Below are 13,016 nucleotides of genomic sequence, written 5' to 3'. Positions count from 1 at the left end.
CGAAGGCCCTACTACTATAGAATCTCCTGGCCTTTCCCTTTGTGTAAATCTGCAGCAGGGCCAGAGCTATAGTCCAGCAGGGAAGCACGTGTCTTGGATGTGGCCCATCCAGGATTCAATCCCTGGCACCACACGTGATCCCCTGAGCCCTGCCAGAACCAGTTCCTCAGCACAGAGGCTCAGGAGAAAGACCTGAGCACTGCTGAGGATGGCCCAAAAAAATATGAAAATAGAGTAAATCTGCAGCAAAGGGGCCAGGGAGATGGCTCAAAGAAAGGGCAGTAGCATACACTGCATGTGGGAGCTCCAGATTCAAACCTGGTACTAAATGGTTTCCTGAGCACCACTGGACTGACTGCAGTCCTGTAACACAAGTAGGCCCCAAGCATCACCAGGGATGGTCTCCGAAAAGGAATAAACTGGCAGCAAAATTTCAGGTCAAGGAGGTCAATCTTCATAAAAATTTCATTTTTCCAATATAAGTAATCTATAGATAGAATAACTAGAAATTATTTTTTCCAATACTCTATATTAGTTTAAGAGAACGAGATGGATCTAAATGCATTGACAAAGAAATCTAAAACACATAATAGACATAAACAGGAGGTAGCAGCATATTAGAGAGTGCATACGCGAAGAAAAGTGCTGTCCATACACATCCTTACCCGTGCATCGAGAGCCACAAAGATCTGAAAGGGGGTCCCCAGCTGTCTGCTGAGATTGTCACCTCAGAGGCAGAACTAGGCAGGGAGTGGAAGGGAAAGTAGGAAGGAAGAGCTTTTGCCTTTTTTGCATAATCTGAATTTTTAAACAACAAAATATATTCATGGATTGCTGGTGTCCTTAAAGAAACTACAACCAGAGTCAACTTGTTCTTTCTAGATTCTCAGAGTCACCGAGAAGTAGCAGAAAGATTCATATTCTGGTCTAAGGGGACAGGAATCCTGTCTCTGCCTAGGTGCGGCCATTTGCCTAAACCTGATGAAAATGAGAGCCAGCCTCAGAGGGGCTGTGGAAGCTAAAGCTGCTAACCTGTAGGAAAGCGCTCTCCAAACCATGAGCCGTTGATTCTGTTGAGTCCTAGTTTGCACCACTGACAAATGCCGATTGCAGAATACCTGGGGGGACATCAACTGGGAGAGCTGAGAAGATGGTGGGTTGACTTACAGCTGTTTCCTTTTTCTTTATCCTTTATTTATTTATTTATTTATTTTGTTGTTGTTGTTGTTTTCCCGGGGCTGGGGGGGGGGGGGGAGTGGGGAAGGTCGGGTTGGGCCACATGGTGCAGTGCTCAGGATTTATGGCTGGCTCTGTGCTCAGGGATCATTCTTGGTGGTGCTTGGGGGAAGCTATGAGGAGCTGGGACTTGAACGGCTACCTCACCCCCAAAGTGTTCCCCCTAAGGAACTTGGCAGGGGTGGGGTCTTCTCTGTCCTCCTTTCAGCTACAGTCTCAGGCACTCAGAAGGGGGCACTCAGAAGGGGGGGGTTCTCCTCTATAGCCCCAATGGAGTCAGGCACCAGAGTCCCAGTTGTTCTGAGCCGGGCTCGGATTTGATATGGGCTGCTGCCAACCCTCCTTTGGAAGATCCCCATGCTCTCTCCTCCAGGCTGTCCTGTGGGCTTTGCTTTCTGGCTGCTGCCCACCACCCACAAGAACTTATGCAGAATCCCTTTGTCCCTGGCTCTGCTGCCCTCTAGTGGTCCCCTGCTATGAGTGTTCCCTTAGACGCAGTCCTGGTGCTTTCGCCACGAGTTACTCTGGGGGACAGACACAGGCTCCTCAAGGCTTTGACAAGACCAGAAAATATCACCCTAAAACTGATCACACTTTTGAAAGTGTCATCTTAAAACATCCAGATTTTTAAAAATCTGAGAAATCTGTTTCACGCATTGGCGAGTGAAGACTGCAGTCTCAGTGGGCTCACTCTTCCTGGCTGGGTCCAATTCCTGGCCCTTTTCTGAGACTATAGTGACAACAAAATATGACAGTGGGTACAAAGTGCCTTGTAAAGAATAAAATATATTTGAACTGAGATGATTTGTAAATGTAGACCTAAATCTTGCCCAGATATCTCAAACTACACACACAAAGAGTTGGCATACCTGAACTCATTTGATGCTCTCAGCAGTCCTCAAAAGTGGTTATGATTATTTTCTCCATTTTTGAAATAAGGATCAGAGGGTCAAAGATTGTTTACCCAAGACCACTTACTCACTCCCTCAGCAAAGAGCAGAGCTTAGGTTTAATATTCTACTTCATTCTGCACAACATTCTAAACCTTCACCCACACTTTGGAACATCCTGTTCTATTCCCAGGCCAACTAACCTTCTGATTGTTCTTCGAAGAAGACTGATTATTAAATAAGGGGGTATTCTGTGTCGATAAGAGGCACTAACTTTTGAATCCTGTATAGCTGCTGATATAAATTTGTACTTACTCATTCTGGTCTTGGCCAAATGCAAATATTTGCCTTTGGGTGTGTTGGGAGAATGCAATTTATGTGGCTGTAAGGGTATAAAGGGAAGTGAGTTCCTGTGATAAGCTCTCCACCCTCTCCAGAGGTATGCAGGCTCCTTCTCCTTTAATTGGCAGCATGGGGGGGGGGGGGAGGCAGGCACTGAGCCACACCCAGAAGTGGGTGCTTCTGGCTTTGTGCTGAGGGATCACTCCTTGTAGTGCTTAGGAGACCATATGTGGTGCTGGGGGGTCAAACCTGGGTAAACTGTGTACAAGGTAAGTGCTTTGATATCTGTGTTATCTCTCTGGCCCATGGCCCCTCTTTCTCCACCAAGATGGCCATTACACCTGGCTGGTTTATCACCTACATGGGTTAGTATGTTTTACCATGTTCAAAGCTTAGTGGATAAACTTCTAGGATCACTTTCAAACAAGATGAAAACCATATTATTTTAAGAGCCAGCACCAGAAACTCCACAGGGAGAAACCATCTCTGCGTGGGAAAGCACAAGATGATGCCTGCTGCAGGGACAGAAAAAGAGGAGAGGACCAGCATGAGGAATCAAAGGTGGCAACGGAAAATTGCCACACAGCCTTGCAGTGATCAGGGTCAGATCACAGGTCAGAAGAGAAGAACCAAGGAGAGGGTTTTACCCCTGTGTAGGGGATGCTTCTTATTTTCTCAGAAGTGACTTGTGCTGTGGTAAATAACCCCTCCATGTGTCCTCCTTCCAAGTGGGTTCAGAGATGTTTTGTGTGACCCTGAGTAGTTTTTTGGTGGAAATTATGGAAGGGTTGGTGCCCAGATTCACACACACAGGAGGCCCACAGAACTGAGTCAACTATGGTCCCCATAATTTCAAAGCTTCCAAGGGCAATGAATGAGAGTCTGAGGGTTCAGAATAATTTTAAATCCATCTCAAAGGGGTTCCTGGCTGTGCGGTGCTCATTAATTTAGATCTTGGGGTTCCACCCAGCACTTGAGCTGCTGTGCTTGCACAGCTCACTTGGAGATGCGGAGGCTCTCAGACGCCCCTTGGAGATCAACCCCCGTTGGTGCTCATACACCTTTAGTGAAGGTGCTGGCTGGGGCAGGGTCGGGACCTTCAGAGGCACTGCTTACACACACTGGCTGTTGGCTATTGTCCTTATCTCTAAGGACTCTACTGCTGTCCGTGATGTAAACTGGAGTGGATTTGAGGTAGGTGGCACTAAAGGAAGAGAGGTGAATGGCAGCAGGGCAGAAAAAAAAGATAAAAAACTAGGAGATAGAGCTCATAAATTGGGGAGCTACCAGCTTGAACTCCTTAAGAATTCTATTGAGATGGGGCTGGAGAGATAGTACAGTGGATAGTGCACTTGTCTTGCATAGGGCTGACCTGGGTTCAACCCCTGGCACCCCTTATAATCCCTCAAGCCCTTCTAGGAGTGATCCCTGAGCACATAGCCAGGACTAAACTTTGTCACCCCAAACCCAAAACCAATAAACAAATAAACAAACAAATAAATAATTTGGGGGACAGAGCAATAGAACAGCAGGTAGGGCATTTACTTTGCATGTGGCTAATCTGGGTATGTTTCCCCCAGCATCGCATTTGGTCCCCAGACTGCCAGAAGTGATCCCCGAGAGCATAGCCAGGAGAAAGTCCTGAGCATCACTGGATGTGACCCAAAAAGCACAAACCAAAACAAGTCCAAAAAGAGGGCCTAGAGACATTAGCACAGGCGTGAAGGTGTTTGCCTTGCATGCTGCTGGCCGGAGTTAGGTCCCTGTCACTGCATAAGGTCCCCACAATCTGACCAGAAGTGATCTCCGAGCAGAGAGCCAGGAATAAGCTCTGAACACTGCCAAGTGTGGTCCAGAAACAAACAGAATCCCACTGAAGGGCTCAGGGGCAGCTCAGTGGCTTAAAGCATCTGCCTTGCATAAGTCATACTGCCAGTCTGAGCCCTGGATTTCTCCTTAGAGGGAGGTGCAGCAGAGCCAGTGGTCCCCGGATCCCGCTGCCCCCAACAGCCAGGTGTGTGGGAGCAGCACCTCTGAGAGTCCCGACTAAAGAGGTATGAGCACCACCTGGAGTTGACTTCCAGGGGGCGTCTGAGCACCTCCACGTCTCCAAGTCAGCAGTGCAAGCACAGCCGCTCAAGTGCTGGGTGGAACTTCAAGGCCCAAATTAATGAGCACTGCATAGGCCGGCAATGATCCCCTAGTTCACTGCAACAATGAAGGGAAGGGGAGTGAGGGCAAAAGAAAGAACTCACAACTAATTCATTTTGGCATCCTGTGTAGAACCAAAGGTGCAGAAACATCTGGTATTTGGGGTCAACACTGCGGAGGAGTACTCCGTGTTGCAGGATGTTTGGTTTGTTTCTTTGGCCTCCTAAGTGGTGTTCAGGAATTCTGGGGGTCCTGCTGGGATTGTCCACCAAACTGGGCCCTCAGTTCAGCACAAAGCCTTAAGGAGGTGATGCTGTAGTGTCAGGGGGACCCAGGCCACCTCCGCGGTACTGGGGAGCCTCTAGCATCATGCCCCAGGACTGTACCTTGTGGTGTAGGTAACAGAACTGGGTCAGGCACAAGAGTGCTAATGGGTGTGCTGTCTCCTGGCCCCTGTGTTTCAGGAATTTTATTTTAGACTTTCAGGATAGAGCTGGGGTTAGGGGAGTGCACCATACCAGCAAAGAGAGGTCCTGAATCAGAATCCTCCGTGACCTTCAGGAAAATCTATCAAGAAGGACAAAAAGACAATTTGTTTAGGCATTGCCGGCTCTCAGGACACTCTACCTAAAGCAGGGGGCATTTTATTGTGTATTGCCTCACAATGGGAAGAAACTATATTATAACTCTTTATCTAAGAACACAGTCTTCTACAAACACAGAAGTGTGTGCACATGATGACCACAACTGTATAAATTGTGACTGTGTGTGTGTATGCACAAAGGCAGGAGGAAGTAAGCCAAAAATGAAGAGTGTTGCTATGCATGGCGGAGGGAATTATGGCTGCTTGCTTCTGCAAAACTTTGCTCCATGGTTAGACTTTTGCACAGACCCTTCTTCTGCTGCCTACAGAAACCGGCCAGATTCTCTGCCTTACCTCTTCCAGGGGAGTATCAGAAATCCCAAAACTGCTGAGCCCCAAGTCAGCCAGCGTTTCCTCCAGCTCTCTGAAAAGACTGGCGTAGGCCCTCTGCTTGAAGTTCTTGTTAGGAAGCAAAAAGATAAGTTCTTGGCCAATGCATTCCACCAGCTTTGCCTCTGGAACATGGTGGTGAACCATATCTGTCAGCTCATTCACATCCCCTAGGACGAGATAAAAAAAAAGGATGATTGACGCTAGCTCCATCCTTCAGATTCTGGAAGACTGTGAGCTTGCCTGAGCCCCTCCTTTTCTCTCTCGCCCATCTGAGGAAGGGGCATTTTGCTGCCCAGAAATGACTTTGGAGGACTGGCTGTACCATGACACCACTTGTAGATTAGCTGACCCCATGATGGGCACGGAGAGGGAGAAGGAGATGGAACAAAGGTAGCCTCTATGAATCAGCTGGGCGGTGTCACCATCGCTGTGCCAGCCCTTTTCTTTGTTCAGTCAAATGTTCTGTCCCTTCAAAGCCCTGCAGCATCAGGGGCTGGAGCAATAGTACAGCGGGTAGGGCATTTGCCTTACATGTGGCCAACCCGGGTTTGATTCCCAGCACCCCAAATGGTCTCCTGAGTACCACCAGGGGTAATTCCTGAGTGCAGAGCCAGAAGTAACCCCTGTGCATCACCGGGTATGACCCAAAAGGAAAAATAAAAGCTCTTCAGCATCAAGGAGGATGCTGAATATCAGCATCAGATCCTAATTTCTTCATATATGAAAGGCAAAAATAACGGCACCTGCTTTGCTTATGTAGACTGAATGGATTAGTACATGGTAAGCTAGATTAATATGCCTGATGCATAGATGAGTGTGGGCTGGTATCAGGCCCATGATTTCGGTAAAGGAGCTTTTGTCCTTGTTGTTGCTTATTCTTATCTACCACAGTTGTCTAGGTAAAGTCAAATTGCTTTTGTATTTCATGTCTGACTGAAACTGGTGACTAAGCTGGCTGAGAACTCCCCTTGCCAAGTCACATACTGTGCCTTGCCAAACTAACTCTTCATGAAATGGTGCCACAGTCCTTGGAATTTAGCCCCCCCCCACCCCACCCCTCACCTCAAAACAAAACAAAACAAAACACCCAACAACTTAATAGCCAGCTCGCAGAAAGAGAAGAGGGATGAGAGACTATGGACTCAGGGCAGGGGACAGGTGTGGATTTCCCAATATCGGCATGGAAGAGTGTCCAGTATTAAATATTTACCCGGTGCCCTCAGTCCATCATGAGCTGGAGCAATAGCACAGGGCGCTTGCCTTGCACGCAGCCAACCCGGGCCGACCCCGGTTCAATTCCTCCACCCCTCTCAGAGCCCGGCAAACTACTGAGAGTATTATGCCCGCACGGCAAAGCCTGGCAAGCTAACCATGACGTTTTTGATATGCCAAAAACAGTAACAAGTCTCACAATGGAGACATTACTGGTGCCCGCTCGAGCAAATCGATGAACAATGGGAGGACAGTGCTACAGTGCTACAGTGCCTCAGTTTATCAGAATTACATGCGATAGTTTAAAAATTAAAAGCCTAATTAATGACCTTGATCCAGAGACTCACAAATGAATCTCAGAATGGATTAACTTGCTGAAGAGATGCCTCCAGACCCCAATTACTTACAAGTTTAGAATTCCAGGAGTGGCCATGCATGATATTCATAACAAACATTAGGAAACAATTTATCTAGCATCTGCCTGTGGCAGGCAGGCTTGAGTGGTGGTGGGAAGATTCAAAATAATGGTGGTGGGAAGGTGTAATGGTGGTGGGATTGGTGTTGAAATATTGAATGTAATCAGTTAACGTGAACAAACTTATGAAAATAAAATTAAAAAAATAAATTCCTCATTTTAAGAACCTTAAAGCATGCGTTTGAAGAGATAGTTCCCTAATACATTATCTGGAGAGGCAGGTCAAAGAGGGAGGGATTCTGGGACGTCAGAACCCAGCTCTCAAATGTATTCCACAAGCACTTCCCCTCAGAGCGTGAATCTCAGATGGAATTCCAGTGAGAATCTCAGACCTGGGACATGGCGCGTGCCTGGGATCCTTGCATCATCACAGAGTCACCTGGGTCCCTGCCCCTGGCTGCTGCGACATCAGCTGCCATGCATGGAGCAATAGCTGCTGAGCATATCACACCACAAGCCAAGTTGAGCCAGGACATGCTGGCAGGGGTCCCTCTGCCTGCAGAGCAATGGCTGTGGCTGAGGCTAGGCCCAGTGCACAGCCCCACCCACTCAGTAAACCACAGTCTTGTATTTCCACAGAGCGCTACCTGCAAGACACAGCGATCAGCCTTGCAGACTTGTGGGTCCCACACAGGGATCTTACTTGCATACCTGACTTGGGTAGCCAGGGAGGATTGTAGTTCTGAGCTCCCCAGGATATCGCCTGCACAAGACCAATCCTTCAAGACCAACTGAGGTAGTAGTGAGGCCTGATGTAGAAAGAGAAACCCAAAGAATGGGGGACAGAGGAAGGAACCCAAATGAAGAGCAAGACAAAAACCCAAGGGAAACAAAATTCTTGAAGAAATGGAAAATAGGGACTGGAGCAATTGGACAGTGGATAAGGCATTTGCCTTGCATGTAGCCAACCTGGGTTCAATCCCCAGGAACCCATGTGGTCCCCTAAACACTAACAGGAATGATCCCTGAGTGCAGAGGCAGAAGTAACCCCTGAACATTGCTGGGTACAGCCCCCAAACAAAACAAAATAAACAAAAACAACCAACAAACCAGCCAAACAAAAAGAAATGAAAATAAGCAAATTACCTGATAAGGAATCCAAAGTGATAGTTATAAAGACACCAAGCAAGGGGAAAAAACAGATGAATTAGGGGAAAGAATTAAATGATCTAAAGAAGAAGTTACAGAGCAAAAGAATGCAATAGTAGAACTAAAAAATATAATATAAAATCCATCATGGACTAAATGAAGCAGAGTTGTAGACAAGTAAGATGGAAGATAAGGTAATAAAACTGCAGAATAGCAGAATAATAATTTTTAAAAGATTTCAAAGAAATAAACTGATACTTGTATTGATTTCCCCACCTGCCATGGACAGTGTCAGGACAAATACTATTTATATTATATGAGTCCCTGAAAGAGAAGAGAGAGGGTCAAAAATTATTTGGGTTATTGGGCTGGAGAGATAATACAGTGAGTAGGGCTCTTGCTTTGCACACGGTCGATAGTCGATGTGGGTTTGATCCCCAGCATCCCATTCGGTCCCCCCAGCAATGGCAGGAGTAATTCCTGAGTTCAGAGCCAGGAGTAACCTCTGAGCAATGTTAGGTATCACCCCAAAACAAAATTTAAATTATTTGCATCATAAAAAAAATATTACAACTGAAAAGTTCTCTATTTTGGGAAAGGAACTAGATATTCAAGAGTAGGAAACCCAGAGAACTCCAAATAAGAGGAATCTAAAGAGATCCAAGCCAAGGTATATTATAATTTAAATGGCCAAAGTTAAAGAGAAAGAGAGGATCTTAAAAGTAGCAAGAGAAAAACAGACTATCACACTCACGGAATAACATCAGCAGCAGATGCTTCATCAGAAAATTTAAGAATATGCCAAGAAAAGGAGAACATGGCAAGATATACTCTTTGACACTGAAAGGGAAAAAATTCCACTGGGAAGAATATACCTGGCTGATTGACATTGAGAATTGAAAGAGAGATTAAGAGTTTCTCAGAAAGGCAAAGGTTAAGAAAGTTTATGTCAACTAAAGGGACCTTACAAGAAATGTGAACAGGGCTCTCCTAGATAGATAGATAGATAGATAGATAGATAGATAGATAGAGAAGGAGGAGGAGGAGGAGGAGGAAGAGGAGGAGGAGGAGGAGGAGGAGGAAGAGGAGGAAAGTACCTCCCACAGACACAGACTGTCAGGAGGGAAACTGGGGACATTGGTGGCAGGAAATATACACTGGTAGAGGGATGGGTGTTGGAACACTGTATGACTGAAACTTGACCATAGCTTTGTAACTGTGTGTCTCACAGTGATTCAATCAAAAAAAAGCAGATGAAAGAAATAGTGATGACTAACATCAAGGAAATCTACTTTATGAAAAACATTTTACTGGAAAATCGCAAATATTGTAGTAAAAGTCTTGACAGAGACATGAAGATTCAATGCAAAAATGTACAAAATTCATTGAAATTATTCTTTAAGTATTAATTAAAGAGCACATATAAGATAAAATTTAAATTTAGACATCAAAAATATAAAATGTAGTGGGGAGTGTTGTTCTTTTGTGGCGTTGTAGAGAGAGTACAGGAGTTGAGGTGCTGCTCTCTGTGCAGCCAGTTTGGTGCCACATGTTCCCATGAACCCTGAGCATAGAGCATGAGTAGCCCCTGAGCACTGCTGAGGGTGACCAGTCATCTGCTCTGCCCCCCAGACCTCCTCCACACACACACACACACACACTCCCTGGAAACAAACTTTGGGAACATAGTCACATGTAGCTCTCAACACAAAACAGAATTAATATGCATAGAAAGTTATGCCAGGACCTCTCGGTAACCATAAAACCAAATCTTATAGCGTAAAGACGCAAAGCAAATGGGCAGTCGACACAAAACAAGGGCACAGATCATGAGCATCAGAAAGAATAATGGTGGCTACCAGTGGGGGAGAAGAGCAGGGGGGACTTTTGAGGGAAATTAACTATAAGGTGGTGGATGGAAACTTTGGGAGAGGATCGGAATGTAGCCTATAGAGTTGTCAAATTCTAATGCCTCACACTGGAAACTGAGCAAGATGTTTAAAATGAGCATATGAGTACAATGACCCATAGAATCCTGTGACTTTCCATCCAAATCTTCTGCCTGGCTGGAACCGGAAGCTTGGTTTCACATCCAACCTATAAATCAGACTCAATTGTCTTGGGTTCATGTATGACTTCATCGGGAGGCCGACGGCCTTGCGTGAGGAAGCCTTTCTGCCCCCAGAGCTCTCAGGGGTCACAACTCATTGTTCTCTTAGGAAGGAAATCGAGCCTGAGGCTGCTGGATTCCCAGGAGTTGAGTCTCAGAAGTGTGTGTCAGCCTTTCCAGAGGCAGGCTTAGCAGGGCAGCTGGCTCTTAGCACCTGGCCCGGAGTCTGTGAGGGGGTAAGAGTGAGACATCATGCTGGGGAGCTGACTGGGGTGAGAATGAGCGGCCTTCTCTTATTTGGGCCTTGGCTACTGATTGTGCTTCCTACCAGTCACAGAATTCCTACCTATTCTACTCAAAGTAAACACACTTTCACTTTACACTCAAGCAATAATGGAAAAATAAAAAAGACCTCAGCTGGCCCTATTTCCAATTTGACATTGGTACAGCAGAGTAATTAATCCCATTAGCATCCTTTTGTGTTTTTTTCTTCTCTTTTAAGGATCAATTTCCTGACCAGGGTTCCTCCTGGTCAGAAAAGTCAGAATGCAGGGAGGGACCCACAGCCATGCAGGCTGGGAAAAAGCCACAGGAATGTCCTGGTGTACGAGTATGCTCATGTTGGTCACAGGTCCTGTCACTGCAAAGATAGAATGAGAGAATAAACAGGCTGCCATGCTGGCATTTCCCATCAGCTTTCAAACAGAGTCCATGAATATCGCTGACTTCTCTTATCAGGTCATAGTAAATGCCTGAGTTAGAAAAATGTTTGTGCTACATCTTTTTGATTTGCAGATATCTTGTCCTTTGTTCACTTCGGTCAGTGTACAGGTTTGGTTGGGCTGCTGCTTAGAGGTAGGAGTGTGTGACATGCTCTGTATAGGCAGCTCTCTCTCTTCTCTCTCTCTCTCTCTCTCTCTCTCTCTCTCTCTCTCTCTCTGTGTGTGTGTGTGTGTGTTGGGGGGTGGCGCGGAAATGCTGATGGGGAATGGAAAGAATTGTTGGCAAGCACTCTCCCCTTGAGGCTCAACCCCACAGGGCAAGCGCTCCCACTGGGAGCGTTCTCTTCTGCATCTCTCTGGAGTTGAGGGTGCACAGTTCAATGTCCACCATCTAAGGGAGAGTCACCGGAGAACTGGGAATCTTAGGAGAAAATTCAGAGTATCAGGGGACAATGAAGTCCTTCCACTTAATTGGCTTCTACACGAGGTAGGAGAGCTGCAGGTCACAGCGGCGCCACCAGAGAGCTCCACCTGCCCCTTCTTCCCAGACACTAAAGAATGTGGTCTGGAGTTGGGCAGGAGGTCCCCAGGTGTGGAGGCTTAACATGGGCAAGTGTGCAGAGTGAACAGAGGCTGGATTCCTCACGAGAGGGAGGAGACTCTTAAACCCAGCTTTCCAAACCTCTCCGGTCCTAGGAAGGAGTAGGTAATTCGGGGAAAGAGATGGGCCCTTGTGTGTGGCCGTGGACTTGGGTACGCAGGGTGTCCTTCCCCCTTCCCTGTCTTAATAGATGCATAACACAGGCCCCAGCAAAGTGACCAAGAGCTGAGGACCAGATGGAACCGCTGTGGCACTGCCCCTGTCTTACCATCCAGGACTTGTTCCAGACTCGGCTCATCTGGGCAGGCTGGACACGTTCCAGAGCAGCCAGGAGACACACAGTTGTCACGGGCCCCCTGCAACAGGTGACATCTCAGCTGCACAGAGAACGTCCCCCCGAACCCCCATGCCGTCCCCCTCACAGCCTCTCCGTTCTCTCCTCCCTGTGGGCTCCATGTGTGCTGGACCCTGGAGCATCTCGAAGGTGCTCCTGCTTGGCGTCATTCCACAGAGCATGTGTGAGTCAGTGTCTAAGAGAAAAGAAAGGGCAGTGGGGCCCTTTGGTTTCTCGTCCATTCGGGGTCAACTTTAGCGCTCTGCCTGTACAACATCTCCCGCTCCTCCCTCCAAGGATCCTTCCTCCGAGACAGGAAGACACTTAAACCACAGGGGTGCCGACACAAACTGTGACGACGTGAAAGTGTGCGGGGCCTGCGCTCAGGGACTTGCTCGCATGCCCTCAGCAGCGTGTGCATCTTCACCGCCTCCTGAAGCTGCTGAAGCAGTTAGGGTCCATCTTATTGTCTATGTGGAAAGAAACCAGTAGTGGCAGCGGGGAACAAGTCATTCATCCGGGATGCCAGCTGTTTATCTTCCAGCCAGAGCTGAGCTGCACCATTTCCACTTGCTGAAGTGGTGTCTGCTCCTTGGTACTTTCGGCTTTATTGTTTGAAGGGGCCGTTCCGAAGGATCCTTTTCCTAGCTTTTATTTGCCAGTAGGACATTAATGTTTGGAGGAAGGGGGGAAAAAAGCTTAAACTACATCTTGGTTAAATAGAGAGTCTTACAGAATCATTTTCATGTTGTACTAACCATGCATATTTTGGGGATTCTGGAGTATCAAAGACACTAATCATTAACAAATTGTTTCAGGGTGGGAGAAACATGGCATTGGGTAAGGAACTTGTCTTGCCTGCAGACCACCTGGTTTGG

The 13,016-nt window shown here is 47.0% G+C and overlaps 1 protein-coding gene across 1 annotated transcript in view; it reads right to left on the bottom strand.

The window, feature by feature from the left end:
- The window catches only part of ABCA4 (ATP binding cassette subfamily A member 4), a 139,770-nt gene that overhangs the window by 33,571 nt on the left and 93,183 nt on the right, over positions 1 to 13,016 (bottom strand). Inside the window, exons 24-26 of the mRNA XM_056122821.1 lie at positions 12,073 to 12,160; positions 5,557 to 5,762; positions 5,138 to 5,186 (exon numbers count right to left, since the gene is read on the bottom strand). Of these exons, the coding sequence (XP_055978796.1) occupies positions 5,138 to 5,186; positions 5,557 to 5,762; positions 12,073 to 12,160 (343 nt within the window). The remainder of the gene's footprint in view (positions 1 to 5,137; positions 5,187 to 5,556; positions 5,763 to 12,072; positions 12,161 to 13,016) is intronic.

This window comes from Sorex fumeus, unplaced genomic scaffold, assembly GCF_029834395.1.
Source record: "Sorex fumeus unplaced genomic scaffold, SorFum_2.1 ptg000047l, whole genome shotgun sequence".
NCBI classification, from domain to species: Eukaryota; Metazoa; Chordata; class Mammalia; order Eulipotyphla; family Soricidae; genus Sorex; species Sorex fumeus.
Note: the sequence above shows the minus strand (reverse complement) of the source record. Positions and strands in the feature narration are given on the sequence as shown.